The following is a 24,963-nucleotide window of genomic DNA, read 5'->3' on the forward strand; positions in this document are numbered from 1 at the left end:
TGGCTGCGTGCCGAGCGTTCGAGGAGGGGGAGGGACTGTCGCACTGGGTCAGGCCAGGGGCCCTGCAGGGCTGGGCCTGTGGCCAGTCGTTCCAAAGGAAGGGGCAGCGATGGGATCACCTGCCCTGGGGCAGTTCCCTCTGCCTCCATTAGCTAGAGGCTGGCTCCTGCCTCGGAGAGGGGGGTCTACAGCCCCCTGCAAATCCCTGCCCACAGCTGGGATAACTGGCTCTTCCTGACCCCCGTCAGTGGCCAGTCCCAGGAGGTGCTGGGATTTGAAGAGGGAGATCGCGTGGTGCCGGGAAGGGGGGCAGGGGAAGGAAGGAGCTAGAGAGGGCTGAGCACAGCACAGTTGCGGGCATGGGCAGGGAGAGAGACTGGGGAGCACACGGCCCTGGGTTACTGGGACCCCAATGTGTGGGGAGTTCAAATCCTCACACTGCAAACATGCCCCTCGTCCTCACTGCCTGGCCTGAGCCCGTGGAGGAGCCGTGTCTCTGGTTAAAGGCAGATGCTGCCTGGAATTGGGTTCTGGATCATTCCTGCCACGCCCTGGGTGACCCGGGAGGCCCTGAGCGTGACTCGTCTTTCCCTTGGGCAGGCTCCGGTGGCCTCGACGCGGAAAGCCCAGCTCAGATGGAGCGAGGGGACAGGCTGCGTGTGGGCGATCGCAGGGAGAGGAGAGAGAGGGGAACACCTGACGCCTCTGGCACAGGTGAGTGTGTGTTGAGCCCCCCAGACTGCTCAGCAGGAAACTGGCCGCTCTCGCTTTACCGACTCCATGCCATGGAGAGCCCACCCTGCCCCGCACGGCCCATCCCCGCCCCGCAGCACTCACACGGTGCATCTTCTTCCCAGCTGGAACGTTTCTAACTTCAGCTTCCAGCCCCCGTGCGTTGTTCTGCCGTGGTGTGAACGGCTCCCTGAGGACAGAGGCTTCGGGAGCTCGGCGGCATCACCTCTGAACCTGCTCTTGGTTGAAAAGTATCTGCCAGTGCCGGGGCCCCGGGAACCACACTGTGACTCTCTGTCCTTGCAGGTTCTGCTGACCTGAGACCCCAGGTGTTTATTAAAATGGAGCAGGAAGAGGAGCCGTGCACGGGGGGGCCCCCAGAGCAGAGAGAGACAGGAATTCTCCATGCCCCTGGCACAGGTGAGTGCTGCGAAATTCCACCTGGGGTTGACCAGGCAAAGGGAGGCCAGGAAGAGCCAGGATCTTGGGGAAACCCGTATAAACTGCTACAGTCGGGCTGCCTACGTCCTGCCAGCTGTTTCTGACCGTGGAAGGGCCCCAGATCGCGCAAGCTGCACTAGAAGTTGATCAAAGCTGGGTGTGCTTGGCGCTGCAGGGTTGCTACCAGCACCAGAGCCTTTGCCACAGACGGGAGCTGGGATTGACTGGGATCTAGATGAGTTGAGCAGATGTAGGGGCTCGTCAAGCAGCAGCGCAGTCCCTGGGCACGTGTGCAGCCGGGACCCTGCTTCCCAGAGCAAGGCGTGACCCCTCCTCGAGGAGTGCGGTCGTGGGACGTGGGCCCATCCCCAGGGAGTGGGTCTGAGCCCCTGGCACAGGGACGCCTCGTGCAGCTGGTCTGGCTCTCCTGACCCAAAGGGCCCCGGTGCTCTCTCTGGAGAAATAAGCGTTATTAGTCTGCCCTGGGCTGGGAAAGGACGGGCACAAAATATTCCCCATGCAAGAACCCCAAAGTCCCAGTCCAGGTTCCCCAGCCGGGGGCTGTGCAGCCCAGAGTCTCCCAGGGTTAGTCCAGCCCAGGACTGCCCCAGCTTGTCCCACGGACCCAAGGGGACCCGGGATGTGATTCCTTCTCCCCTTCTATCTCTTCCCTCTCCCAGGCACAGGCTGGCCTGACGTGAAGCATGAGATTGTGGTGAAAGTGGAGCCAGATGACGAGTCATATGTGGGGTATCCCCAAGGCCTGGGGGACCGAGACCTCCCCGGCTACCCCAGCACTGGTGAGTGATGCCAACCCCCCCAGGTCCAGCCCGGTTAAATGCTGGTCAGGGCTGGCTGTGCCTGGCCCCCCTACATCCCCCTGTAAAAGGAGGCGCAGATACTTCCCAGCCAGGCAAGGCCAGGCCCTGCCCTGCAGCGCTCCCAGTCTAGGTCCGGGAAGAGCCGAGGCGGCTGGCTGGGGCGTGGGGGGAAGGGCTGGGGGTGGGGAGGGGCTCAGGCGGTTAGGAGTTCGGCAGTGTCTGCAGAGAAGGCTTAGAACCACAAGCACGTCCTGCCCTCGCGGTGCGAGTGACCCACCTCTGCCCGGGAACACAGCGAGCCCCGTCCCATTGGCCCTGCCCTGCCCCAGGATATGCAGGGCAGCCCCCACTGAGCCGGCTGGGCAATGGGATTGGCCTGCCCCTCTGCCCAGTGCTGGGGGCGTATCTAGCTGGAGCCAGTCCAGTTCCTTGCCCGGCAGCAATGGGGCAGCCCAAATAGGTGCCACCAGACGTCTCTGCCCTCACGCCGGGAGGACGCAGAGGAGTCTCCGTGCGTCCCCATGGCACAAGCACGCGGGCCGGGCGTCTCTGCCGTCGCACTGGGAGGACGCAGAGGAGTCTCCGTGCGTCCCCATGGCACGAGCACGTGGGCCGGGCGTCTCTGCCATCGCACTGGGAGGACGCAGAGGAGTCTCCGTGCGTCGCCACGGCACGAGTGCGCGGGCTGGGTGTCTCTGCCCTTGCGCTGGGAGGACGCAGAGTAGTCTCCATGCGTCCCCATGGCACGAGCACGCGGGCCAGGCGTCTCTGCCATCGCACTGGGAGGACGCAGAGGAGTCTCCGTGCGTCCCCACAGTACGAGTGCGCTGACCGGGCGTCTCTGCCCTCACACTGGGAGGACGCAGAGTAGTCTCCGTGCGTCCCCATGGCACAAGCACGCGGGCCGGGCGTCTCTGCCATCGCACTGGGAGGAGGCAGAGGCGTCTCCGTGCGTCCCCATGGTGCGAGTGCGCTGACTGGGCGTCTCTGCCATCGCACTGGGAGGATGCAGAGGAGTCTCTGTGCGTTCCCACAGCACGAGCGTGCTGGCCGGGCCTTGGGACTGGGGCTGGTTCCCCCAGCACAGCAGCAAAGGTACGAGTTCTGCAAGGACGTTGGGCGGCAGCAGGTCTCTCGCTGCCCTGAAACTGGCTGAATCCCTGCCAGGAAGTGACACAATGAACAGGGGCTGCATTTCCCCCAGTGCCCTGCACGTCCCCGAATGTAACTGGGACAGGCCAGGTGGCCAGGGGGCTAGAGTGTTTGGGGTTTGGCTGGGGACAGGTCCCGGGTGCTTCAGCTCCCTGACGGTAACCGGGGATAAGACCTCCCTGGCATGCCCGAGGGGTGAATGTGCTGCGGGGAAGAGCTCCCTAGGAACGAACACCGCTGACCATGGGAGAGCAGCTCAGCGGGAGTCGAATGCTGCCCTGGAGCCAGTCTCTCCCTCGCAGCCGTGCCGTGGGCGCAGGGACCGTGCAATGTGCTTGGCTTTCCGCAGGTATCAAAGCAGAGATTGTGGTCAAAATGGAGCCCGAGGACGATGCCTACGGCGAGTGTGCCCAGCATTACGGTGAAGGAGAAGGTCCCAACGACCCCTTCTGTGAGTGGTGCTGGGATCCACCGGGACGGTCATCGGGGGCAGGTGTGAGGGGAAGAACTCAGGGACCTGCCTGTAGATTTCTCAAGGTGGCCCCCCTGCTGTAGCCAGCTCCTGGCACACCCAGCTCCAGTGTCTGGCATCCTGGTTCGCCTACAGGAGTCAGCAGAAGCTGGGGCACCCTGCGGCCTGGGGGGTGTGGGGGGATTTGGGGCAGACTGTAGTAAGTGGGAGGAGGACAGGATGGGGCCCTGGCGGTATATTCACAGGCAGGGACAGGAGCTCTGAGGTCTCTTGCTGCATCTTTCACACACAGACAGACACACTCCAGCCAGTGTTCCCAGGGGCAGTCAAAAGCCAATTTAAAGCTATTTCGCAGGTTCTCCCTCCCCAGCCCGAGTGACCGCAGGAAACAGCGGGTCAGGGTTTTTCTTCCCTGTGAACAGGTGACGCAAACCCAGAGATTATCGTGAAAGTGGAGCCAGATGATGAGTCGGCCATTGGCTATCCCCAGGGCCTGAGCGAAGGCAGAATTCCCGGCTACCCCAGCCCAGGTGAGCCGTGCGGATCCCCGGAGCAGCTCCGGGGACAGGAAGAGCTGGAAACTCAGGGGGGCCCTGTACGAAATTGGCGAGCCAGGCTCGCTGTGTTGTGCCGGCTCCTGGCACATGGACCCTGCATAGCCACTGGCTGCAGTGGAGCCCAGAACAGCAAATCTCCCTGCCCTCGTGAGCGAGAGACCGCCCCACTCCAGGGGGGCTGGAGGCTAACCCCCAGTTACCTGGGGGCGCTCGTGTTAAGAGATTGCCCACTGCAGTGCTGTCAGGAGGCCTGAACTGCCCCCTCGAGGCAGGTCTCCTCACCAGGGGCAGCTCTAGACATTTCGCCGCCCCAAGTGTAGTGGCACGCCGCGGGGGGTGATTTGCCAGTCGCTGGTCCCGCAGCTCCAGTGGACCTCTTGCAGGCGTGCCTGCGGAGGGTCCACTGGTCCTGCAGCTCACCAAAGCCGCAGGACCAGCGGACCCTCCGCAGGCACGCCTGCGGGAGGTCCACCGGAGCAGCAGGATCAGAGGACTCTCCACTTGGCATGCTGGGGCCTGGAGCCGTCCCTGCTCCCCACTGGCCGTCTGCAGCTGGGAGGGATGCAGCCGGGCCTGGGACGGGTCTGTGCCTGCTGAGTGCTGTCTAACTCGTCACAAGAAAGACCTTGTGAAAATTACCCGAGGGCCTCTGGCTGTGTGCACCTCTTCGGCCGCGATGCTGCCCCAGCGGAGTGGGGGGAGCCGGCCCTGACTGTGCCCACCTCTTGGGCTGCGACGCTGCCCCAGCGGGGTGCGGGCAGGCGGCTCTGGCTGTGACCCCATGAGAAGCCAAGAGTAATTCCTCCACTGCCTTGTGCGAGTGCGATGACCTGGCCTCCAGCGGCGTTCCCGGGTCAGGCCGTGACAGGGCTGCCCTCCGCCAGCTCCCTGGCCTCCTTCCCAAGCATGTCTCCAGCACATCTGTACTTGGGTAAGCCAGCGAGTCTCGCAGGCAGGGTGCAAACCAAGGAGAGAGCTGGGTGCCGTTTGGTCAATAACGGTGGAGCGTGAATTTTGCTGATGCTTCACCAGCTCCTCACAGCATGATCCAGTCCAACCATTGCTGCCAGGCACCCTCAAAGGAGTGAGAGCGTCTGTTTCACATAAGCCAGCAAAGGGCCGAGCCTGCTCCCACGGTGCCCTGGCATCTTGGGCCTAGAAACGAGCCTGGAAATATGAAAATAGCAACACCTGGATCTCTGATGTTTCTCTTTTGTCTTATTGATGCTTTAAGTCTTTTAGCTGCCTCTGGCTTCCATGAGGTGTTGGACTGTGCAGCAGGGAACGGGGCCTGAAGTGAGGCCACGTCTGCACTGGCACATTTGTTGGCAAAACACCTGTCACTCAGGAGTGTGAAAAGAATAAACATCCCCCGAGTGATATAAGTGTCGCCAGCATAAGTGCTAGTTTGCATAGTGCCATGGTGGGGGGAGATGCTCTCCCGCTACCACTGCTCGGTGAGCTGGTTTTATGATGTTGACAGGGGACCTCTCCCCCGTGGGTGTTGTGCAGCCCCCCGACCTCTCCCCCGTCAATGTAACCAGGGCTTTGGAGCGGAACCCGGAGCTGGAGCACAGAGCAGTGGAGCTCTAGGTTTTTGCCCAGAGCTGGAGCGGAGCCAGAGCACAGAAAATCTTGACTGCTTCACTGCTCCAGTTTTTTTTTTCCAATCCTAAATGAATGATATTTAGCAAGAAAGTCTTAAAGATGCCAAAAAGTTTCAGATTCTATAACAATTGATATTAATATCTACTTTGCCACTTTATGTAAAGTGTCACAGTTATTCTCACTTAGGCCGAAATCGAGATTTAATGTACAGAACCAAAATTACAATTAAAGAACCAGATAATTATCAGACATCCGGCAACAGTGCAGGCAGGCTGCTCCCACCCTTGTGCCAAGGCTAGGCGAGTACCTACACGCGTAGATCAGTTAGATTAGTATGTGTTGATACTTCTTTTGTAAGGGTTGATCAACGAGACGCGCCAAGTGCTGCGATTACGGAAAAGTGTGACGCGAGATGCAACATTTAAGATATCACAAACAGGTATATTGCAAAAAAAATTTTTTGTTTATTGACATATTAAGATATCACAAGAGATATCATAGAATCGGAGAATATCAGGGGTAGAAGGGACCTCAGGAGGTATCTAGTCCAACCCCCTGCTCAAAGCAGGACCAACCCCAACTAAATCATCCCAGCCAGGGCTTTGTCAAGCCTGACCTTAAAAACCTCTAAGGGAGGAGATTCCACCACCTCCCTAGGGAACCCATTCCAGTGCTTCACCACCCTCCTAGTGAAATAGTGTTTCCTAATATCCAACCTAAACCCTTCAGGTAGTTGAAGGCTGCTATCAAATCCTCCCTCACTCTTTTCCTCTGCAGACTAAACAATCCCAGTTCCCTCAGCCTCTCTTCATAAGTCATGTGCTCCAGACCCCTAATCATTTTTGTTGCCCTCCACTGGACTCTTTCCAATTTTTCCACATCCTTCTTGTAGTGTGGGGACCAAAACTGGACACAGTACTCCAGATGAGGCCTCACCAATGCCGAATAGAAGGAATGATCACGTCCCTCGATCTGCTGGCAATGCCCCAACTTATACAGCCCAAAATGCCACAAAATGCCATGAGCCTTCTTGGCAACAAGGGCACACTGTTTGATTCCTTGAGGACCTGTTCCATGATTTTTCCAGGGACTGAGGTGAGGCTGACTGGCCTATAGTTCCCCTGATCCTCCTCCTTCCCTTTTTTAAAGATGGGCACTATAGTAGCCTTTTTCCAGTCATCTGGGACCTCCCCCGATCGCCATGAGTTTTCAGAGATAATGGCCAATGGCTCTGCAATCACATCCGCCAACTCCTTTAGCCCCTCGGATGCAGCACATCCGGCCCCATGGACTTGTGCTCGTCCAGCTTTTCTAAATAGTCCTGAACCACTTGTTTCTCCACAGAGGGCTGGTCACCTCCTCCCCACGCTGTGCTGCCCAGTGCAGCAGTCTAGGAGCTGACCTTGTTCATGAAGACAGGGGCAAAAAAATCATTGAGTACATTAGCTTTTTCCACATCCTCTGTCCCTAGGTTGCCTCCCTCATTCAGTGAGGGGCCCACACTCTCTTTGACTTTCTTCTTGTTGCTAATATACCTGAAGAAACCCTTCTTGTTACTCTTAACATCTCTTGCCAGCTGCAACTCCAAGTGTGATTTGGCCTTCCTGATTTCACTCCTGCAGCCTGAGCAATATTTTTATACTCCTCCCTGGTCATTTGTCCAGTCTTCCACTTCTTGTAAGCCTCTTTTTTGTGTTTAAGATCAGCAAGGATTTCACTGTTAAGCCAAGCTGGTCGCCTGTCATATTTACTGTTCTTTCTCCACATCGGGATGTTTTTTTTCTGCAGCCTCAATAAGGATTCTTTAAAATACAACCAGCTCTCCTGGACTCCTTTGCCCCATTTTCATTACCACTACAAATAGTTCTTTTTCTCTCCAGCTGATAACAGCTCACCTTAACTGATCACTCTATATACACTCTTACAGTGTGTATGGCAACACCCGTTGTTTCATGCTCTCTGTGTATATATCTATCTTCCTACTGTATTTTCCACTGCATGCATCTGATGAATTGGGCTGTAGCCCACAAAAGCTTATGCTCAAATAAATTTGTTAGTCTCTAAGGTGCCACAATACTCCTGTTCTTTTTGCCCCTCAGGTTGTTCTCCCAGGCGATCCTGCCTATCAGTTCCCTGAGGGAGTCAAAGTCTGCTTTTCTGTAGTCCAGGGTCTGTATTCTGCTGCTCTCCTTTCTTCCTTGTGTCAGGATCCTGAACTCGACCATCTCATGGTCACTGCCTCCCAGGTTCCCATCCACTTTTGCTTCCCCTGCCAACTCTTCCCTGTTTGTGAGCAGCAGGTCAAGAAGAGCTCTGCCCCAGTTGGTTCCTCCAGCACTTGTATCAGGAAATTGTCCCCTACGCTTTCCAAAAACTTCCTGGATTGTCTGTGCACCGCTATATTGCTCTCCCAGCAGATATCAGGGTGATTAAAGTCTCCCATGAGAACCAGGGCCTGCGATCTAGTAACTTCTGCTAGTTGCCGGAAGAAAGCCTCGTCCACCTCATCCCACTGGTCTGGTGGTCTATAGCAGACTCCTACCACGACATCACCCTTGATGCTCACACTTCTAAACTTAATCCAGAGACTCTCAGGTTTTTCTGCAGTTTCATACCGGAGCTCTGAGCAGTCATACTGCTCTCTTACATACAATGCAACTCCTCCACCTTTTCTGCCCTGCCTGTCCTTCCTGAACAGTTTATATCCATCCATGACAGTACTCCAGTCATGTGAGTTATCCCACCAAGTCTCTGTTGTTCCAATCACATCATAGTTCCTTGACTGTGCCAGGACTTCCAGTTCTCCCTGCTTGTTTCCCAGGCTTCTTGCATTTGTGTATAGGCACTTAAGATAACTCACCAATTGTCCCACTTTCTCGGTCTGAGACAGGAGTCTTCCCCTCTTGCACTCTCCTGCTCGTTCTTCCTCCCAGTATCCCATTTCCCCACTTACATCAGGGCTTTGGTCTCCTTCCCCCGGTGAACCTAGTTTAAAGCCCTCCTCACTAGGTTAGCCAGCCTGCTTGCGAAGATGCTCTTCCCTCTCTTCGTTAGGTGGAGCCCATCTCTGCCTAGGCCTCCTCCTTCTTGGAACACCATCCCATGGTCAAAGAATCCAAAGCCTCTGTGACACCACCTGTGTAGCCATTCGTTGACTTCCACGATTCGATGGTCTCTACCCAGGTCTTTTCCCTGCACAGGGTGGATGGACGAGAACACCACTTGCGCCTCAAACTCCTTTATCCTTCTTCTCAGAGCCACGTAGTCTGCAGTGATCCGCTCAAGGTCATTCTTGGTAGTATCATTGGTGCCCACGTGAAGAAGCAGGAAGGGGTAGCGATCTGAGGGCTTGATGAGTCTCGGCAGTCTCTCTGTCACATTGTGAATCCTAGCTCCTGGCAAGCAGCAGACCTCTCGGTTTTCTCGGTCGGGGTGGCAGATAGATGACTCAGTCCCCCTGAGGAGGGAGTCCCCAATCACCACCACCCGCTTCCTTCTCTTGGGAGCGGTGGTCGTGGAACCCCCATCCCTAGGACAGTGCATCTCGTGCCTTCCAATCGATGGAGTCTCATTCAGCTCCCTTCCCTCAGATGTATCGTCTAGTCCAGTCTCCGCATTAGTACCTGTGGAGAGAACATGAAAACGGTTGCTCACCTGTATCTGCATTGCTGGTACATGGACACTCCTCTTTCTTCTTCTGGAGGTCACATGCTACTAAATTTCTTTGCTGTCCCTCTCTTCCCTCTGCACCGCCTGCTCCCGATTCTTCAGAATGTTGTGCCCATAGAAGCGTGTCCTGACATCTGTCCAGGAAATCTTCATTTTCTCGTATGCAGCGCAGGGTCAATACCTGTTTCTCCAGACCTCGAACCTTCTCTTCCAATATGGAGACCAGCTTGCACTTTGTCCAGACAAAGTTGCTTCTGTCCTGTGGAAAAAAGACAAACATGGCACAACCTGTGCAGGTTACAACAGCTGAACGCTCAGCTTCCATTCTAAGAACCTCCTCAGCTGTTGCAGAAACTACTCAGAGAAGCCCGCAAGATGAAAGCCTCAGTGGGCTCTCCCTAGGTGAACTCCCAGACAAACTCCCTCTGTTAGCCTCTCCTCTGTTCACCGCTCAGCTGGTTCACTGCTGACTGCCTCTTTATAACAGGCCCACGCAAGGCCCACTGGAACAAAGCATTCCCAATTCACACTTTTCAAACAAACAGTCAAGCACACGGTCAAACTAACAAACTGTCCCTGCAACAGACACTCAGATACTCACCAACACGGCCCCCCAGTGCAGCACTTAGCGTCCCTCCTCTCGGACAGATCCCAGGCAAACTCCCTCTGTTAGACTGTGCTGTTCACAGCGATGTTAACTGCTTAAGCTCATTTCTCACATGGGCTCCTGTTACCAGTACATCTGTTCATTTGTACATGCCCCCGTATCACTCTGGCGGACTTATTTTATATGTCATCTGTTCAATGGTCTTTTGATAGCGTTGTTTGTAATTCTAAATTTACTGAAAAAGTCATGTGCAGCAGGCATAGAAATATACAGTAAACATTTTTGCATAAATTAGGAGTGATTGATTTTTGTGATATATCCAGATTGATTGGAAAATGTCCAACACAACTTTGGAGGTGAATTCTTAAGTCATCTTAAGAAAAAACGTTTCTGTGAACATGTGTCCTAAAATTCTTCCTAAGGGAGCTATAGTCCCTTCAAGGAGGTGATGAAAAGTTAATGTCTGATTAATATCTCAAAAACGCTTTAATATAAAGTAATGAAATTATGTCCATGTCTTAACGTTAGTATGTGCTACCATATTACATTATCCAAAATTATTTAAACCATAGGCGTCCCGAACTGGCGGTCATTTTTATTTCATATTTCAAGAAAGGCTTGTCGGCAACTGCCCTGGCTACGAGAGGTAATATTATGTTCCATAATAAGTTAATAATTTTTTGTTATATATTATTAGGTTTAAAATGTATGGTTCCAAAGTTGAAAAATAAGTAATAAGTAAAATTGTATCGTTCTAAGCATCTAAGCAGATTAAAATTTTTAAACAGTTTTCTTGGAAATGGTTAATTATACAAAATAAATTGAGTACCATTTGAATGCATGTTTTAGCATTAAATCATATTCCAAGGTCCTATCTGTTAAATAGTCGAAGATTTAAAAAATACTTAATAAAATTGGCCCAGTCCTCCCAGTTCATGACGCCTGCAGTTTAAATAATTTTAGTTGAATGATGTTGTATGATAGAACATTGGAAATAAACTTTAATGGGAAAGTGGATTCAAATTGCAAGCACAGTCCTTTTAGTAAAGAGCAAATTTTCAGAAATATGTTTTTCCTTCATCAGGCTGGAAACATTTATACAAGATAGAGCAAATAACAGGTTCTATCTTGTATAATCTATTCAGGCCGATGAAGCAAAAACATATTTCAAAAAAATTGCTGTCTTTACTAAAAGGACTGTGCTTACAATTTGAATCTGCTTTCCCATTACAGTTTATTTTCAACCTGGTAACATGTAGCCTCGTTACTTCCCAACAATTAATGGTGTAGAACAGCCATACCATGTACTAATGCTATGGCACATACTGAATTTCATTGATATATCTATTAAAAAAAAAAATTGGAGATATACCTATCTCCTCCAGCCCCCTGCATTCACTAGCAGGACCAAGTACTGATTTTTTGCCCCAGATCCCTAAGTGGCTTCCTCAAGGATTGAGCTCACAACCCTGGGTTTAGCAGGCCAATGCTCAAACCACTGAGCTATCCTGTTTTTGAGATATTAATTAAAAACTTGGAAAATAATTCGAATATTTTTACCACAAAATTTTATAAGAAAAACTAACTTGCAATTTATAAATAAAAATTTATATTATGTATATTAAAAATACTTCTTACTTCATTAAAACTGCAAGAAACATGTTAACATATTAAAATATACTTTAATAATAATTGTGTAAAAAGAAAATGCAATCATTTTTGTCCAGAAAATCCAAAATAAATTGGAAGTACCTTAAGTAGTTAAGATATCACAAGCAGGTATGTTATAAAACAATGTAATGCTTTTGTTCATTGCTTTTCGAAGATCATAACAAGAAACATTTGGATGCGGTAGCAGCACAGGAACATTTGGCCAAGGCTTCAACAAAAAAATCAAGTCTGCCCCCCATGATTGATAGCCGATTCACGGAAAAGGATCTCAACGACGTCTTTACTTTTGAATTTGAAAAGTCCAAATTTGGGCTTTTGGGAAAAGCCAAGAAGAAATCGGCAACATGCAAGGTGGAAAAGGAAGTGAATGGAGAGCTCAAAACATGTAGCTTCAAGACAAGTGAAGCAAGTGCCGTGAAAAGTTTCAACCTTTGGCGGCATGTAAAACGTAACCATCCTGAAAACTATGCTGCTCTGGTTACAAAAAAGGATCAGGAAGATGAGGCAAAACCGAAAGCTGACGCAGCTAAACGACGTTCATCTGGCTCTTTGAAAACTCCTGGAGAAAAGATTTTTTGCAGAGCTTCATCCAAAAAGAAACCCAAAATTGAGCAAACAAAACTTGCCTCATATTTGAAGTCCTCAAATGTTACAGTCACCATGGATGCCAATACTTTCCGTGAAGGGCTGATGGAAATGGTTTGCTTGAGTTCAACACCGCTCACTACCTTCGGGCTAAAGAACAAAGGATTCCAAAAAATTGCAGGTGAAATGGGTCGGCAGCTTGGCGTTTCGATGGGGCACGATGCGGTTCGTCATTTAGTTGTCAGCACAGCTGAGTCTGGCCGCAAAGAGCTCAAGAAAGCTTTGGAGCAAAAATTGTGCTACCTGAAAATGGATGCGGCAACCCGTGGAAAGAGAAATTTCCTTGCAATCAATGCTCAGTACTATGAAGAAGGCAAAGATAAAGCTGTGATAAAAACTTTGGACATAATCGACACTGAAGGGTGTCACAATTCTTCGTACGTGAAAGCTCAAGTAAAAACTATTTTAGAAAAATTTGGAATCAGTGAAATGCAAGTGTTGAGCATCTGCGTTGACAATGCAGCAAACATGATGTGTGCTGTCAAAAATGTCAGCGAGGACAATGAAACCATTTCTACCTCTGAGAACAGGGATGTGGACAGAACTGAAGCTATTTTGCCTGATGAAAGAACTAAAGGAATTGATGAAATTGAACTCAATGTGGATGCTGCTGCGCAATGGGCTAATGACCCTAGTCTCATACTTCCAACATGGCTTCATGAGGACGACTCAAAAGTCCAGCTGATGAGGTGTGGTATTCACACTCTTCAGTTGGCAATCTGGGATGGACTGAACAAAGAACATGCGAAGAAATTTCTGGCAAAAATTCGACAAGTCGTTCTCAAACTACGAACCCCAAGTATTCAAAGTGTTCTGCTTGATCTACATGGGATAACTCAGTCATTGGATAATGTGACTTGCTGGGGTTCAACATTTGCGATGGTTGATCAGCTTCTTGTTTTTCAATCTTACTGTGAACAAGTGGCTGCTGCTGGAACGAGAGAACTCAAGTTAACAAAAGCTGAATGGGACGAAGTGAAGAACCTGCGAGACCTCTTGGCAAAGCCAAACCAAACAACCATGAATCTTCAAGCTGTTGATGTAACTCCAGGAGTTTTAATGAAGGAATGGCGAAAACTGTCAAAATTCTTGCAAGAAAATGGTGGACAAATCGCAGAAGGAATTCTATCCTCCATGCAGAAACACGAAGAGAAGCTTTTTGACAATATTCATTTTCTTGCTGGAGTTTATGTTGACCCACGGTATCGGATTCTTCTTACCTCAAGGGAAATACCAAAGGCAAAGGAAGGGCTCCTTGATATTGCTCGACGACTCGAAAAACAAAATCTATTGCTACATTTGAACTCGGCGAAAGAGGTTGAAGAAAACAACACACAACAAAAGGAGTCATCAACAATCAAATTTGCTGTTTCAGAAAGTTCACATCTTTCAAAAACAGGCTGTTCTCAAACTTCTGTCTCCACTCTGAATTTATTCGAGCGTCCATCCCTGAGACGTCTTCAGCCATTATGGGGAAATGGCGATAATTCAAGCATCAATTCTTCAGAAGATGACGACTTTGAAAAGGAATTGGATAAACAAGAAAGACGCCGGCGAGTTTCTGCGATTCATAATTGTAATGAAGCATTATTTGAGAGAAACTTTCGGGATGATTGTGAGGCAATGGAGTCTATTGGTAGGCTAAAAGTTAAGTCTGTTTTTGAGGCCATTCACAGCTACCCACACCGCATTCAGGCTGCCTGTAGAATTGCTTCGAGCATGCCAACAACTCAAGCTAGTGTAGAGCGACTGTTTTCGGCTTTAAAGTTAATTTTAAATGATTTGCGGCAGACTATGAAAGACGACTTGATTGCTGCAATAATTTTTTACAGAATGAATTATGAATGATTCTAGTTTATATCATTGTTGATGACATTTAAATTGTTTTCAAAGTCTGAATATAAATAGTTTTTTTCAAAATTACAGTATGAACTTTTTTATTTAGTTAATAATTCATTTGAGTCAGAGCACGGAGCGAGTCAGAGCGGAGCTGGAGCAGTCACTATTGGTGCCGGAGCGGAGCTGGAGCAGAGAAATTAAAAAATTGTATTGCTCCAAATCCCTGATTTGAATCAAGGAGAGCTTGACAGAAATCAAAAATTAATTAATCTAGTAAATTAGAAATGTATTCACCAGTTTCTAATAAAAATGTAAAATGTAAGAATTTGAATAAATGTAAGTCAAGCTTTATAATAACTGCTTCAATAAATGTGTGCAGACATAGTGTAGCAAAAAGCAGCACAAATTTAGTGTCAGGGCCACATTTAGTTGGAAATCAGCACGTTACCAACCAGTTAGACTCAACCTTTCTTTAGGGAAAGGACTAAAAAGGACAATGCAAGAGGGCTAAGTTGGTGGTTTGTGCTGAGGATTGAAATCAAGGCTTACTATCTCCTGATTTCATAGATTATTAGGGTTGGAAGGGACCTCAGGAGGTATCTAGTCCAACCCCCTGCTCAAAGCAGGGTCAATCCCTAAATGACCCCCTCAAGGATTGAACTCACAACCAGGGCCGGCGCTTCCATTAGGCGACTCTAGGCAGTAGCCTGTGGTGCCAGGATTCGGGGGGTGGCTTTTTGTGCGCTCCCCATGGGGCGCACGGGAGCTTCCGGTTCTGCTCCCGTCGCGCCGCCAAAAAAGGACCTTCTGCCGACGTGCCGCGGAAAACAGCGTTAGGCAATTGAGCAGCTCAGTGACTGTCACTATCGCCTGCGGCATTTCGGCAGAGGGTCCTTCCTCGGCGGCACGACGGGAGTGAAACCAGAAGCTCCCACGCGCCCCTGGGGAGCTCACAAAATGCCACCCCCTGAATTCTGCCTAGAGCACCATGCTCCTGCTCACACCCCTGGGTTTAGCAGGTCAATGCTCAAACCACTGAGCTGTCCCTCCCCCAAATGATTAAAATTGATTATTTAAATTGCTCTGATTTAAATCAATTCACCCTGACAGCAACGGCTGCCCCTCACCCCCGGGTCATCTCCATTTTGACAGGAGTGGAGGCAGATAAAAGTCAGTTTCCCCCACACGCTGCCCTTCCTGCTGTGGGTTTCTTCCTGCTTCTTGCAATGGGTGCTTTCCCTGTAATTAATTGTGAGCCTCGCCAGGGCCAGCATTGGGTGTGCAGGGCACACAAGAGCAAGGGCTCACACTTTGTTCAAAATTCCTTCAAACCTAGGGGAAGGTGCAGTGGGCTGGGAACCTGGAGACGGAATTCAAAGCTCCTCTCCTATTGGCTGGCATTAATAATTCTGTGCAATTCACAACCAGTCAGTGACCATCTGCTCATCCCCCTGCATTAGGAGGCAGCAACCATCATTCCCACAGGGTAATGGAGAAATGGCACTAGGTCACTTCTGGCAGTTGGGGGACTAGAACCTGTGTCCCCAGCAATGCAGTGTGATGCTCCCCAGGGGCACCCAAGGTTGGGAGGCACCTCACCACCAGCTGCCCTTAGCATGAAGGAGTCTTGTCTGGTCCTGCTGTGGATCAGCTCCCTGAACCCACCAGCCTCTGATGGCACAATCACTGCCCACCAGGCCCCTCTCTCTATTGGTAGCGCCAGGCCCACACCAACCCTGAGTCCTTGGAGCATCCCTGCGGTGTCCAGCCCCTGGCCAGCCTCAGACTGACCAGGCTGGCTGTTCCCAAAGGACCAGGACACCCCAACTGAACATGCAACTCTTTGATACTTTACTAGTGAAAACAAGGGCACATTTATCATCAAAGATTCAGGGGCTGGTGAGTAAGGACCCTGGAAACAAATGGTGACGGGTAAAACTAACCGTAACATGCTTTCTAGAGACTGAACGTAACAGATTATACAATCCCTGAAGGAGTTCATCTCACCCCAAATCCTCTGCCGTTTTCAAGCCAGGCTGGCTGAGACCTTGCTTCCAAATATGCTGTCCATTGACATCCGGGGTGCAGCACCCCAGTGTGTCTCCTCTGCCCTCAAGACAGTCCCCCCTAGCTCATTGGCTTTAACCACAGCCAGGACAACCCCTGGGCTGGGTGTTTCCTGTGTGCTCCATTCCTACTGACCTCCGGTCTCCTCAGTAACATTTGACTTTGTATGTGAATGTGCAGAACTTACAACTCAACAGAGAGACGCGGGATCCTCACCTCCTGCCCAGAGGAACCGGCTAAGACATGGCGCCGTTTGGTGATCACTTCGACCTCACCAGCTGAAGCACACAGTTGGCTGACCGAGATGTGACGTTATTGATATGAACTGGGACCATATAGAACATGGGTTGCAACCAAGGTCCTGTAGTGCACCAAACCCTAGGTAAAGGGAGTCATATAAGGTGTCTAAGACCAAGTTATGAGTTACTGATTATGATTATGCGGTCTGTATGTCTGTATCATTTTGGTAGTTGAAGTTATGAATATTGGCTGTATACTGTCTGTATTTCAAACTTGTGTTGTGTTACTGGGAAAGATCCCAGACAAGTTGGTGTCAGCTCTGTTTAGCCTGCGTGATGGCCCATTAAGGACCATCACCTACACAATTGTCCCATCAAGAGAAGGCAGTTACGCCCTGTGACTCAGCAGGGTGTGCAGAAACTGGCCCATGTGACTGCAGACTCCATTTTGCTGTAACTTTCCACAGTAAGAACAAAGGAGTGTTCTTGTACCTGGAAGAGCCTATATAAGGCGGAGGCCTCATCTCCATCTTGTCTTCAGTCCTGCTTCTTACCTCTGGAGGGACTTTGCTACAAAGAGAAGCTCTGCACAAAGGACTGAATGACCCATCCCAGCGGGGGATGTTCTCCAGAGACTTGATTTGAACCTGCAGTTTACTCCATCACTGCTACAAGCCTGAACTAAGAACTTTGCCATTACTGTATGTAATTGATTCCATTTAACCAATTCTAGCTCTCACCTCTATCTTTTTCCCTTTATGAATAAACCTTTAGATTTTAGATTCTAAAGGATTGGCAACAGCGTGATTTGTGGGTAAGATCTAATGTGTATATTGACCTGGATCTGGGGCTTGGTCCTTTGGGATTGAGAGAACCTTTTTCTTTTACTGGGGTGTTGGTTTTCATAACCATTTATCCCAGGACGGGTGGCACTGGTGGTGATACTGGGAGACTGGAGTGTCTAAGGGAATTGCTTGTGTGACTTGTGGTTAGCCAGTGGGATGAAACCGAAGTCCTTTTTGTCTGGCTGGTTTGGTTTGCCTTAGAGGTGGAAAAACCCCAGCCTTGGGCTGTAACTGCCCTGTTTAAGCAATTGGTCCTGAATTGGCACTCTCAGTTGGGTCCCGCCAGAACCGCAACGTCACAGTGGCGTAGTCGTGCTAGGATCCACAGAACGAGGTCAATTAAGCTTTGGGTCAGAACCCCAAGCTATCCAAATTTGAATTTTGGAATTGAGAGTTTGGTTGGTTAAAGATCAGTGACCATGAGCCAGAAAGCATCAGCAAAAGCAATGAAACTGCAAGCCCTGATGGACAGACTGCAGTTTGAATATGAGCAAAAACTGGCAGAAATTCGAATGAAAGAGAAGCAAACCTTGGCCCAGCTGGAGGAAGAGGCTGCTGAAAGAGAGAGAGAAGCTGCTGAAAGAGAGAGAGAGACCGCTGAACGAGAGAAAGAAGCTAATGAGAGAGAAGAAAAAGCTCGTAAGGGGCGTCTGGAACTGCTGGCTGCTGAGGAGAAAGCTCGACAAAGGCAACAGGAGTGGGAACAGGAGACTCACAAGATGCAACAAGAAACTGCCAGACTTCAGCTTCAAGTCAAAGAAGCCAGGGAAGAACAGCAGAAACTGTATCGTCTTAAAAATCCAGTTTATAACAATGTTTGTATGTTGTATAACTCTGAGCAGTTGTCTGGGTGTAACAGAATGTACCCCAACACGGCCACCTTTTATGTCAATGCTGTTACTGTGTGTTCAGTAGAAGGTGGCTCCATAAATTGTGCCAGTGCTATGTACGAGAAGGGTAATGAAAAATTCATAGTGTGTGTAAAGGTCAATGGTAAAAGCTGTTTAGGGCTAATGATGGCATCTAACATCACTCTTGTTAAAGCAGATCTGGTCAAAGAGGAAGATTATTTACCAAATCAGAGTGTGAATGTTGTGATCCTCTATGAGTTTACTGTCCGTGTGCCTGTAGCCAGAATCCACCTCGAATGGAATGGGGCTAAGCATGAAGTTATAGCTGGGGTAAGGAAGTTATTGCCTAATGATCTTTTAATTGGGGGAAATGTTAAAGCTTTGTTCAGTTCAGGTAGCCAGTCACAGGACAGGAATGATCTTACACCTGTGTCTAGTGTGGGCAATGGTTTGCCTGAGGAGGGTTGCTCCAAAGGTTTATTTGTGTAAGAAAGCAATGTGTCTGTGAATGGAGTTTCTGAATGTCTGTCTGGTCTCAGAAGTGAATCTGAAGTTAGATCAAGAGCAGAAAGATCTCATTGGGGAGGGAAATGTTTCTCAGAAGCAGATTAAAGTAAATGGTCAGGTGAAAGCCCTAACTGAGGAAGAAAAGGGTAGATTTGTGATGGGTGATGGATGGGTGGTTAGTACAGCTTGTAAAAGTGAACCTGAAATGGGTAACTGTAATTTGCTGGAAGTAGCTCAGTGTAGTGAGAAGAGCAGCAGTTTATCTGTTGGGAGTGGCCATGTGCCTGGTAGGGAAAGTCTGAATAAGCCTAGGCAGCTTTGTGAGCTGATGGCTTTGTCTAGTCAGCAGTGTGGGAAGACAAGGACAGTGGAAGATGAGTGTCTCTATCCCTTACCTGTTTCCTGTGTGGAGAAATGTGACAGTGAAGGGAATGTGCCTGTGTCTGTCAGGGGTATTGACTTGCCTATGGAGGGAGCTACCCCGGTCTCCAAGCAGTTGTCTGTGAACAGCCCTGTGTGCTGGGACCAGGGAAATGAGACCCCGAGCTGTGTGCCTGGTAAAGAAGAAGCTGTTTATGGCTTTTCTTTGTCTGTGGAGCAGACAGACGATGCCTTTCAGCCTGGGAGGGTTGAGAATAGTGCAGTTGTCTCCGAGTTGGTTGTAAATACAGCTAAAGCCCAGGAAGGGAATGGTCCTAAGTTTGTGTCTGCTGGGGAGAATGGCCCTGTGACTAGGGTGCATCCAGTTAGTGTCGTAGCAAAATCCCAGAGACCAGACAATTCTGGTGCTTGTAATTTGCCAGTTGCTAATGTGTGGTTGGAGAAGGGTGTAGCAGCTCTGTCTGATCAGGGTGATACCCTAGCCAGGGCACAAGGAGAGCATGGAGGTGATTTAATTGTGTTACCTGCTGACAGTTTAACAACTGGTAACAAGGAGGAAATGATTCCTAAACTTGTGTGTGTTGAGCCTGACAACTTGCAAGTTGCCAGTGACTATAAGGAAAGTTGCAGAGAGAAGAAGAGTACCTCTAACCTTTTATCTAGTGAGTCTATAGGTTTGCCTGAAGGGGGGATTGTGTAGGAATCTGCCTGATGAACCAGAGGTAATTCTGGATGTAAGTGAGACCCAGAAAGAATCTCTGGGGGCTCAGAGAAGTGTTCCTTTAGAGCAAGCCCTAGGTGAAGAAGGTAAGAGCAGAATGTCTGTAAGGGGTAAATTGTTGCTTAAAGAAACTGCTAAGGAAAGAAATCCTCATGGTAGCCTGTGCAAGCAGTTTGCTGCAATGGAAGAGTGTAAAAGTAATTTAATCAATGAATTTTCAGTTCCTAATAGCCAGAAATTTTCTGTTGTGAATGGATCCACTGACTTTCCTTTTGAAAGATCCAGTGGGGGCAGCTTTGAAAAGATCTCAGATGAAGTAGAAGCTGTTAAGGAAGCTGCGCAGCCATATAACCAAGTGGCTGGGTTTGACCAGCTGGTTGGGAAGACAATGGTGTTGGAACAGGAATGTCTCCATGCTGATTCTGTGAGTGAGCAGTCTGTGCTTCAGGATCTGAGAACAGACTGGGTTACTGGCGTTTCAGAGCGGAATGGTTTTATGGATAAAGGCTTGAGGATGCAGGGGAGAGCAAACAAACTCTCACTCTCAGACCCTTTGGATTTGTGTGGTATCTCTGTAAGACAGAGTCCAGCCTTGGAATTGGTGGCAGCTAAGAAGTTAAAAGCTGGTGTTTGTGTTAATGCAAATTACCTGGCTGGCAGGGAGAAGAACTTGCTAATAGCTGCAAAGAATCCTGTGGCACCTTATAGACTAACAGATGTTTTGGAGCATGAGCTTTCGTGGATGAATACTCACTTCTTCAGATGCACCCACGAAAGCTCATGCTCCAAAACGTCTATTAGTCTATAAGGTGCCACAGGACTCTTTGCTGCTTTTACAGATCCAGACTAACACGGCTACCCCTCTGATACTTGCTAATAGCTGTTAGCACAGGGAGCCCACCCCATCAGCCAGTAAATTGGGTTAAGCAAGAGAAATCAGGGTTTGATCCTGCAGGACAAGGAGGAAAGAGAAAACTGAATTTTGCAAAGGGAAGCCAAAAGTTAACTCTAAAATTCCCAAACTCCAATGGTATTGAGCCAAAGGTGTGGCATAACAAACATAATTGTAAATGGACACTTCCAATGAATTTGTTGTTATTGCTAATGGTGATTTTTGTAACTAATGTGTTGCTATTACCAAGAATTGTAAGAATGTACAATGTGCCCGATCCTTTGGAAAGTCCCTTGAACGTGTTGAAAGCAGTACATGAGAACACACTTTGTGTTAAAAGGCCTTGTTATACTGATGTTTCACTGCTAGTGCCTGTAAACAGTCTTGAAACTTTTCACACAAGAAAAGACATTCCAAACTTGATGTGCTGTATGAAAAGGGAAACTGAGGCACACTACCATATTGCTTTCATGGCTAAATCCCAAGATTCCTACACTGTGAACAACATTAATATCTATGTTGATTTAATGTTAATTTGGTTCCAAACATTTGCCAGAGCTTGTAAAGATAAAATAGCTAGTTTCTTTAGCTCTTGGGAAGATCATATGAGACATACAGGAATCCTGCTGCAAGAGCAGATCCAACCCACTATTGTTCTAACCAAGTTCGGCCTTAAGTTTGTAAAGAGATTCAATCATGTTATTGAACATGAGTTTGGTAAAGCATTTCTGTTATGCATTGATATAGCTTCTAAACCAGGACAAGCTGTAATAAGACAGAACCCAGGATGGGGGACTCTTGGGATGCAGTCAGGGATGTTTGTGTCATCCCTTCCTGCATCAATTTTGCATTGGGGGTGTGAGGTTATTGATATAAACTGGGACCATATAGAACATGGGTTGCAACCAAGGTCCTGTAGTGGCACCAAACCCTAAGTAAAGGGGGTCATATAAGGTATCTAAGACCAAGTTATGAGTTACTGATTATGATTATGCTGTCTGTATGTCTGTATCATTTTGGCAGTTAAAGTTATGAATATTGGCTGTATGCTGTCTGTATTTCAAACTTGTGTTGTGTTACTGGGAAAGATCCCAGACAAGTTGGTGTCAGCTCTGTTTAGCCTGCTTGATGGCCCATTAAGGACCATCACCTACACAATTGTCCCATCAAGAGAAGGCAGTTACGCCCTGTGACTCAGCAGGGTGTGCAGAAACTGGCCCATGTGACTGCAGACTCCATTTTGCTGTAACTTTCCACAGTAAGAACAAAGAAGTGTTCTTGCACCTGGAAAAGCCTATATAAGGCGGAGGCCTCATCTCCATTTTGTCTTCAATCCTGCTTCTTACCTCTGGAGGGACTTTGCTACAAAGAGAAGCTCTGCACAAGGGACTGATGACCCATCCCAGCGGGGGATGTTCTCCACAGACTTGATTTGAACCTGCAGTTTACTCCATCACTGCTACAAGCCTGAACTAAGAACTTTGCCATCACTGTATGTAATTGATTCCATGTAACCAATTCTAGCTCTCATCTCTATCTTTTCCCCTTTATGAATAAACCTTTAGATTTTAGATTCTAAAGGATTGGCAACAGCGTGATTTGTGGGTAAGATCTGATGTGTATATTGACCTGGGTCTGGGCCTTGGTCCTTTGGGATCGAGAGAACCTTTTTCTTTTACTGGGGTGTTGGTTTTCATAACCATTTATCCCAGGACGGGTGGCACTGGTGGTGATACTGGGAGACTGGTGTGTCTAAGGGAATTGCTTGTGTGACTTGTGGTTAGCCAGTGGGGCGAAACCGAAGTCCTTTTTGTCTGGCTGGTTTGGTTTGCCTTAGAGGTGAAAATACCCCAGCCTTGGGCTGTAACTGCCCTGTTTAAGCAATTGGTCCTGAATTGGCACTCTCAGTTGGGTCCCGCCAGAACCGCATCGTCACATGAGACCCGTAACTCCTGTGCAGTGCACGTGTAGACACTTCACAGGGATGTTGAGGACCAGTGTGATTCTGGCTTTCAAGTAAGACCTCGCGTGACATTCTTCGGTGACCCAGAACATTACCACCAGACGCAGGAGCTCTCTGTAAGTCCCCGGTACCCCTTGTCAGTTGGACTAAGAGGTTTTTGGGTCACAGGCTGACCCTAGCACCAGGCACATCATGCTACTAAGGAAGCTTAGCAACTGCCCCAAGCACGAGAGCCGGTGAATGGCCCTGCTTGGTCCCCAGAGCAGCCGAGGATTGAGCTGACTGTCTAATGGCATTGTGGCCCAGCTGAGAGGAGAGGTAGGACATGGAGCTTGCCTGTAGGGCTGAGTCGCGTCAGGGCTAGCTGTGTGTCAATGCCCCCCTGCTCTCCCCCCACAGTCCGGGACAGGGAGAACCTTTCCTGATGCTGCCTGTGAGTGTGATGTCCTGATAACTACGCACTGTCCTCGATGCCTACCGGATCCGAGCACTGCCACAAGCCAGCAGGCCGGTTCCAGGGACCACGCACCAGTGCTATGACTGCAGACCCCAGGAATCGCAGCTGGAAAAGCCCCTCGGACAGGAGAACGGACAGCCCGAGAGCAGGGCTGGAGAGAGCCAATACCCAGAGTCCACTGCCCGCACTCTCGTTACTGAGTGTGTTATCACAGCCCTGCCCTAGGCCAGCGGAGAGCCCAGCCGCCAGCTCACCAGCAGACCCAAGATGGCTGCTGTGACTGGGTCCCATTCAGAGGCAGGCAAAGGGGGAAGGCGGCTTGGAGCAAACAGGCTGTCAGCACAGGAGAGAGGGGCCTGCAAAACCCGCAGAAAGCAGCTGGGGACCCCAGCGTTCCCAGTTGCTGCAGCAGCTGCCAGGCTGTCTTTGCCCGAGGCCAGCACCTCCCTGCAGCTTCATTCTCCTAGGCTGCATGGCTAGGGGAGGGGGTGCCCTGGTCCTAGCACCCTCGGGGCTGGGTCTCCTGTACACAGGGCTGGGGGATGGAGCCCGCCCAGGGTAATACAGTATCTACTTAAGGGCTTATGCGCCGGCTTCAGCCCTGCTCGCAGGCTTGGGCAGCTCAGAGCTCTGCCAACAACTTCGCAAACCAGCCCTCAGCTTCAGCCCCCGCAGCCAGGAGAACGGCGATGAAATGCTCTGACTTCCTGCTTCCCGTTCCTCATGGCCACACAGGCGCCGGCTGGAGGGTATCGTCCTGCCCCAGCACACTCTGAACACACCCCTTGGCCTCAGGGAGCAAGAACCGGAACCTGCCAGGCAGACCTCTTGGAAGCAAGATCTCTGTCCTGTCCCCACCGCCGGGGGTTTGGTGGAGTGGCGCACGCCTCAGGAAGCCTTGCTTGGGGATGCTGCTTTAGACAGTGCTGGCGAGTGCACATTTCCCACAACAGGGTCGTTCTGATTGCCACAACAGCGCTGCCACCACTCACCACAAATTGTGCAATATCTGATATTTTACATAAAGTCCCAGCCCCTGGAGTCATGTGAATACATGGGAAGCACAGGATCATTGAGCTGCAGGATTGGAGGGGTTCTTGATAGGTCATCCAGTCCAGCCCCAGTGCGGAGGCAGGATTAAGTATTTCCTGCCCCATCCCTGATAGGTATCTATCCAACCTGCTCTTAAAACCCTCCAGTGACAGACTCCCCACAACCTCCCTGGGCAGTTTACAGGCAGTCCTTGACTTTATGACGTTCGACTTACAACGAACAGCACTTACCACATTTCTGAACTGACAGCCTGATTCGACTTACAATAACAGTTTCAACCTGATGATGCTTGGTCCCGCAATGGAATGGATTATGGTTCTGAGTTATGACGTTTTAACTTATGATGCAATTTTCAGGAACCGATTGTGTCGTAAGTCCGAGGACTGCCTGTATTCCAGTGCTTAACCACCCTGACAGGTAGGGAGTTTTTCCTACTGTCCAACCTAAATCTCCCTTGCTGCAATTTAAGCCCATGGCTTCTTGTCCTGTCCTCAGAGGTTAAAGAGAACAATTTACCTCCCTCCTCCTTGTAACAACCTTTTATGTACTTGAAAACTGCTCTCATGTCCCCTCTCACTCCTCTCTTCTCCAGACTAAACAATTTTTTCAATCTTCCCTTGTAGCTCATGTTTTCCGGGACCAACCTTTGGTGCCTTCAGCACCCCTGCATCACACCCTGAGCCCCTGGCAGCGAATCCCCCTGGACTGGAAGCCTGGGAAGGACTTACACACCTCAGGGAATAATGCACCCCCTCCAATTTCTGCAGAGAGGA

The 24,963-nt window shown here is 49.6% G+C and overlaps 1 protein-coding gene across 1 annotated transcript in view; it reads left to right on the forward strand.

Moving 5' to 3' along the window:
* Positions 1-14,828, forward strand: part of LOC115642902 — a 19,138-nt gene extending 4,310 nt beyond the window's left edge. Inside the window, exons 3-9 of the mRNA XM_030546553.1 lie at positions 601-714; positions 1,039-1,152; positions 1,854-1,973; positions 3,496-3,597; positions 4,041-4,148; positions 6,142-6,222; positions 11,885-14,828. Of these exons, the coding sequence (XP_030402413.1) occupies positions 601-714; positions 1,039-1,152; positions 1,854-1,973; positions 3,496-3,597; positions 4,041-4,148; positions 6,142-6,222; positions 11,885-14,223 (2,978 nt within the window). The 3' untranslated portion in view covers positions 14,224-14,828. The remainder of the gene's footprint in view (positions 1-600; positions 715-1,038; positions 1,153-1,853; positions 1,974-3,495; positions 3,598-4,040; positions 4,149-6,141; positions 6,223-11,884) is intronic.
* The last annotated feature ends 10,135 nt before the right edge of the window (positions 14,829-24,963 follow it).

This window comes from Gopherus evgoodei, unplaced genomic scaffold, assembly GCF_007399415.2.
Source record: "Gopherus evgoodei ecotype Sinaloan lineage unplaced genomic scaffold, rGopEvg1_v1.p scaffold_47_arrow_ctg1, whole genome shotgun sequence".
NCBI lineage: Eukaryota > Metazoa > Chordata > Testudines > Testudinidae > Gopherus > Gopherus evgoodei.